At 41.6% G+C, this 6,000-nt stretch overlaps 1 protein-coding gene across 1 annotated transcript in view; it reads right to left on the bottom strand.

Moving 5' to 3' along the window:
* Positions 1-5,799, bottom strand: part of LOC109984819 (voltage-dependent calcium channel subunit alpha-2/delta-4-like) — a 60,879-nt gene extending 55,080 nt beyond the window's left edge. Inside the window, exon 1 of the mRNA XM_065956815.1 lies at positions 5,134-5,799. Coding sequence (XP_065812887.1) covers positions 5,134-5,255 — 122 coding nt within the window. The 5' untranslated portion in view covers positions 5,256-5,799. The remainder of the gene's footprint in view (positions 1-5,133) is intronic.
* Positions 5,800-6,000: the final 201 nt, after the last annotated feature.

The following is a 6,000-nucleotide window of genomic DNA, read 5'->3' on the forward strand; positions in this document are numbered from 1 at the left end:
AATGAGCGTGATCTAAAAACTCTTAACATCCAAATAATCACTGAGTATGTTCTTCTTCTCTAGTCCTTGACTAAAACAGCTTTTATACACAAGGGGAGGAGCCGGTGGTCCCATCCATGTAAACACGCCTTTTTACTGTTCCCATTAGCTGTTTTTATTCCCTTTTCGATCAGTAATGAACATTTTCATGTACATGTTGACACTGGGCAGCTGGCTGTTAATTAAAGTGCCTGTGTGACAGTCGGCCCATGAGGACTTGACTGAGAACTGACTTTGTTGTTGCTTTTTACAGACTACAAATATCTAGGTATGCTGTTTGGTCCTTACTGTCCAGCCCAAATATACAAAATTGTAGAGGTGGGCGATATGGGAAAAATATTATATCACGATTTATTTATTTTTTTGCAAAATCACGATCACGATTTTATCACGATTTTTTTCATACTGATCTTTAGACAAATTTGTAAGTTACTGACCAGTTCAACCAAACTTGTTATCTTTGTAGGAGGTTTGGAGATCTCACCCAGAACATCTTTAGCAACAGAAATGTCTTTCCCTCAATTTGATCAATATTTATGCACAATTTGAAGGTTGTCCTCACCACTTTGAAATTATGATTTAGTTATGTGTCCTCTTTTTATGTTCATCAGGAACATTTTCACGCAGTGATGCATTCATTTAAAAACATGTAGACGTTGAGTTCGTGTTTCTGTTCTATTCAGCTCTGCAGAGTTCCTACAGCTATAGCTTCATACAGGCTCTGCAGCCTTTGTTCATAGGCGGTTTGTTTACGACATCATTGGACTAACTTTAGTTTGGTTTATATATAATCAAACATAATACAGAATGTGTTCATTCTGTGACACATGATCAAGTTTTACTGACAGAAGAGTTTAATTCATTGAGGGGGCGGGACATCGTTGATTGACAGACAGACAGTCACCATGGTTACTCACTCTCACCTGCCTGCTGCACACATCGTGAAACGTTGTTTAGCGTAATCCCTATAAATTCGGTTATCACAACAGGTGAGCTTTGGGTGGAGAAGCTTGAGAGTAACTTACAATATTTTAAACACCAGGGTTATATCTCTCATCACTGACTGTCTGAGCTCCGCTCTGTCTGACTCTCTGCAGACTGTGAACGTCTCTCCGGCTCGTTAAACGGTTTCTTGTGTTGCTATCTGAGATATAAACTTAACTGTGCAAACTGTGCAGATAAATTAACTGTTGCTCACGGCGTATCGTTTTGGAAAAATATCACAACAGTTTCATATAACCGGGATGGAGTTCTTTTTGCGGACTTTACTTTTAAGTTTCGTTTTCACTGCAGAGACGTGTCTGTGTCGGAGCATAAACTGCAGTATGATAGAATAAACATCGATCTACGATCTCCCTGCTTTGGCAGATCGTCAGCGCGTTAAAATCCTTCACGATCTAAGATCGTTATATCGCCCACCACTACAAACTTGCTTGATAAAACCTGTTTTCTCTCAGTCCCTCAAGCTGCCGCTCACACAGAAACCAAACAAGCCGTCATAAATCTTTTCATGTGGCGTTCAGTTCCCCAGATTTCACAGATTTATTGTTAAGTCTCCTATCACAGCTCTGGCTGCTAACAACAGAGCCCAACAGCAAAGAAAGCTTCACAAATTAAATATAACACTCCAAAAAATACTCTTTAAGAGGGGGATGGTACAAAAACTCTCAAACACTGGGTGACTTGCAAAATAAACTTCTACAGTTTAAATGATCTGTTCATTCACATGTGTTGGTATTGTGTTGGTTTAAAGTTTAAGTGTTAAGATATTTATCATCTTAAAAACTCTTATGTCTTTCCATCAGTCACCAGTTTCCAAACAAAATACCTAAAAATTAATCCTCCATCAAGATCACCTCTAAATCTAATCATCTTGTCCTCGGTGATGCAGCAGAATTAAACCACATCTGACTCAAACCTGGACACAAACAAAGACAGACGAATCACAGCCATCATCTCATTCTGTGAGCTACAATCAACTGAAAGAAGTTCAGACGGTCAGCAGTCGAAAGAATGAGCCTTGTTTATGTAACATAAATTATAAATAGCAAAGATGCATCCCGGCAAATAGCCTATCACAGATTTGGATTTTGGGGTGGCCAAGCAGATTTGAAGCAGGGCGCATGCTCTCTCTGGACATGCCCCTGGTCGTAGGTTCAGTCAGGTATAACAAAAGCATATCCATACATTTAATCTTGCAGAGAAGGTTTGTACAGATTCTGCTGTAATGTTTGAAATGAGAAAAGTCCTGAAAACAAAAACTGTATATTTTTATTTTGAGCCTGAGGGTATAGTCCTCCTTGCAGTGGTGGCAGGTTTGAATCCGACCGAGGACCTTTTCTGCATTTCATCCTTTTTTCTCTCCTTCCAGTGTTCCCTGACTCTCTTCAGCTGTCTTATCTAATAAAGGCAAAAAAGCAGATAAAAGCCCTTTTTTTCAGTCTCTTAACACAGTTGTAGGGTGTGTATTGTGATCATTTTTGTGACTATATAAGATGGCTGTCACTGTTCAGGCCTCTGTCGGTGTGTCAAGTGTTGAATGTGGGTCAGAGTAGAAGGTGACCGGTCTAACCAGGGCTACCAGGGCGTGTCTGTTGGCCCGTGCCCAGGCGAGCCGAGCTGGTCTCACAGATGGTGATGGAGGAGGGAGAGTTTTATCCTGCAGCTGCAGAAAGTGATGGCGGCACCACAGCTTCATAATAACGAAGTTATTGGACAGAGTGAGGGAGCACAACAGGAGGAAGGCAACAGAACCATCGGGACTGTCTGACTGTCTTGGTGAATTCTGGGAAATGCAGTGAGAAATGTGGACAAAGGAAACAATACAGAGGAGGGTTTGATAGAAAAACACTATCGTTAAATTGAGAGTCTCAAAGCGCTTTTAACACTGCAGGTCAAATCTACACATTCACTCACTGATGGTAGAGGCTGCTGTGTAAAGTATCCATCAGTATTAACTCATCCATTCATACACATTCACACTCTGAAGCAGCAGGAGAACAAACTAAACGTGGAGTAAAGCCGTCTGCAAGGAGATATAATATATCCCTTGGTTTTGTAAAAAGAGTAATTTCAAAGTAATTTTTACAGACTTGATTTATGTTTATAATTTAAGACATCTCTTATATAAAATGCGGCGCAGTTACCACCAACTATCAACAGATGGTGTGTGCTTCACTTTGACTGCTTGTGGTGATTAGCGCGAGGGTTTGTGCATTGTAATATTTCTTGCAATGAGGCTTATTTGCCCAGAAAGGGGCCAATTTCCCCCCTAATTATTGCATAATGGTTCATTTAAATATGCACAACCAGGAGATGTGCAGGATCACATCCATAACTTGATAATGTTTATAACTTTCTGCGTATTTGGACACACTTTAGGACAATGATGCTTTTGAAAATACTCCAAGAAATGACTTAAGAATAAGCACAATTACAAAAGAAATGCTGTGCATTGATCTACTTTTGGGTTAGAGTTTAAAGGGTTAAAGCAGTAGTAATGTTGGCGTGTGGGATCAGCTGATTTGTGGACACAAACAGAGAAGAGCAGATTTGAGCATCAGAGTCCTGAGGGACAGCTAACATCAGCTGACACAAACTTAGTCCCTCAGGATGGTCTTGACAACAAAATGCACTCTGGGAATTTACTGTTGTCATTTACCTGGAACAGGGCCGTTCAGGATTGTAGGTCTGTAGGTTATAAATAGATCAAATGTTCGCTCAACAATCAAGAAATTATGTTTAAGATAAAACTATTTTAGAAAAGAGAGAATTAAATAGAAGCGTAGATTAAAACAAAGACAGGTGTTCCTCTAAAGAGAACCCATTTTGAACATGTGACTAATAAGCCAAGAGCTTGGAGCAAAACATTGATATTTGACACATTGAGATGAGAGTGTTTGGGTAATCTTTCAAACCTGAATGAAAAATTAAAAAAGACATGCACATCACTCAGTGGGTGCTGGATCCAAAAAACTCAGAAGGTAAGAAAAGCATAACAAGATCTGCACACCAAAAAGCTCCCGTTTGAAGGATTTATGAATTGCACATGCACATCAGACTTGAAGGTGTAATTTATGAGTCGCCATCTTAAATACACACAGACACACACGACCCAAAAACGTTCAAACCTTACAGACCGGTTTGTCGGTCATTATGAACTGAAACTCAGGAGCCGAATGCTTTTCAAACGCATAAAACTTTAGTTTCTATCATGATAAAGTCTCTAAATGTATTATGGGAGGGGGTGCTGTTGGCGCAGCGCCCCATGTATGGAGGCTGTGGTCTTCCATGCGGGCGCCCCGGGTTCAAATCTGACCTGTGGCTACTTTCCTGCATGTCATTCCCCACTCTCAGTCTCCCTGATTTCCAACTCTATCCACTGTCCTATCTCTCAAATAAAGGCACAAAAAGCCCCCAAAAATAAATGTACTATGGGAGGTAGAGCATTAATTTATCGGGCCCCTCTCCTTTGGAATCATCTACCAGTCAGGGTCCTGGAGACAGACACACTCTGTACCTTTCATTTTTGATAAAGGTTATAGTTAGGGCTGGCTCAGGCTTGGACCATGTTTTAGTTTTGCTCAGCACCTGGGCTCCCTTATCTCGCAGGTTCCTCTGGATCACTGGTTCTCAACTTGACTTGCCTCAGGACCCCCCAAAAGCTCCTACAGGCTTTTTGACCCAAGTTGTTAACCAGGACTTGCAACCAGCTTTCATGAAACCCAGCAGACATGAGTCTGGTTTCTGTCTGTTAAAGGAAGGTTTTACTTGCCACTGTAACTTTGCTAAATGTTGCTTATTGCTGAGCTCGTGGTGGATTAATGCCGGGTCTTTGTAAATAATTCAACAAAGATTACAGTCTAGACGTCCTCTTGTGAAGTATGTACAAATACAGATTGATTGATTGATTGATGATTTGATTGGAAAGCTGTAACCATGACACACTTTCAACCTTGAAGTCCTTCACTTGGAAAAAGCCGACCTGCATGTTAGAGGGTTAAATCAGTTTACCAGCTCATGTGATAAGTCTCCTCTCCAGCAGGTGGCTGATGCACAGAGCTGAGATCCAGTAACAGAAGAGAAGATACTTACGTCTCCGGTGGGATCTTCATCTGAGCCTCAGCTGTAATCCATAGGAAGAGAAATGCCAGAATCCCCAGTAGGGTCCTCCTTCCCAGCGTCCTGCCCTCCATCCTGCATCCAGCTCCCGACATTTCCCACAGTCTAAAATCTTGGAGGTTGTTTTTCAAACTGGGATCAGCTGTGAAAGTTGAAGAGGATCATCAAGAGTTTTTAGGAAAAGGTTTCCTCATGATGGCTAATGCGAGCTGAAGAAATGAATGTTCTTCTTCATGTCCTGATAAACCCGTCCTTCTGCCGGCATCTTCTCTCCACTTTGGCTTTTAGCTTCTTATCATCTTTAGGCTGTTTAACTTGAAAGTCATGCAAAACTACCTGATGAAGCACTTAAAGCAAATTTGGTGCAAGAAAAACCAAAAACATCAAGTTGAAAAGAGGTCCTCCAAAGAGAGCCCACAGGAACCGTTTCCTCTGCACCTGTTCCAGGTAGTTCCAGGCTTTCTTCTAGTTCCAGGACCTAAAAGTGGGTTAATTTCTCCACCTTGCAGGCGTTCAGGAGGGCATAAAGCCGGCAGTCTGCAGCAGATTTTGCAGCCACTCGGCTCCACTGTCACCCAATTTGCAACGTAATCCACTTGGATTAAAAACTGCTCTTCCCCATGGAGAGAGAAAGAGAGAGAGAGAGAGAGAGGGAGAAGGAGAGAGAGAGAGACAGAGAGAGAGGGATTGGAGCAGGGGATTGGACGAGGGCTCAGTTTTATCTAAGAGGATTAGAGTGATTTGTGGAGACAGACTCCTCTCTGACCAATCAGAGCAGCCGGAAGAAGAAGAATAAAAAAAAACTCTGAGGTTTTGTTTGGAGAGAAAGGAGCGAGCGGT

This window comes from Labrus bergylta, chromosome 7 (assembly GCF_963930695.1).
Source record: "Labrus bergylta chromosome 7, fLabBer1.1, whole genome shotgun sequence".
Taxonomy (NCBI): domain Eukaryota; kingdom Metazoa; phylum Chordata; class Actinopteri; order Labriformes; family Labridae; genus Labrus; species Labrus bergylta.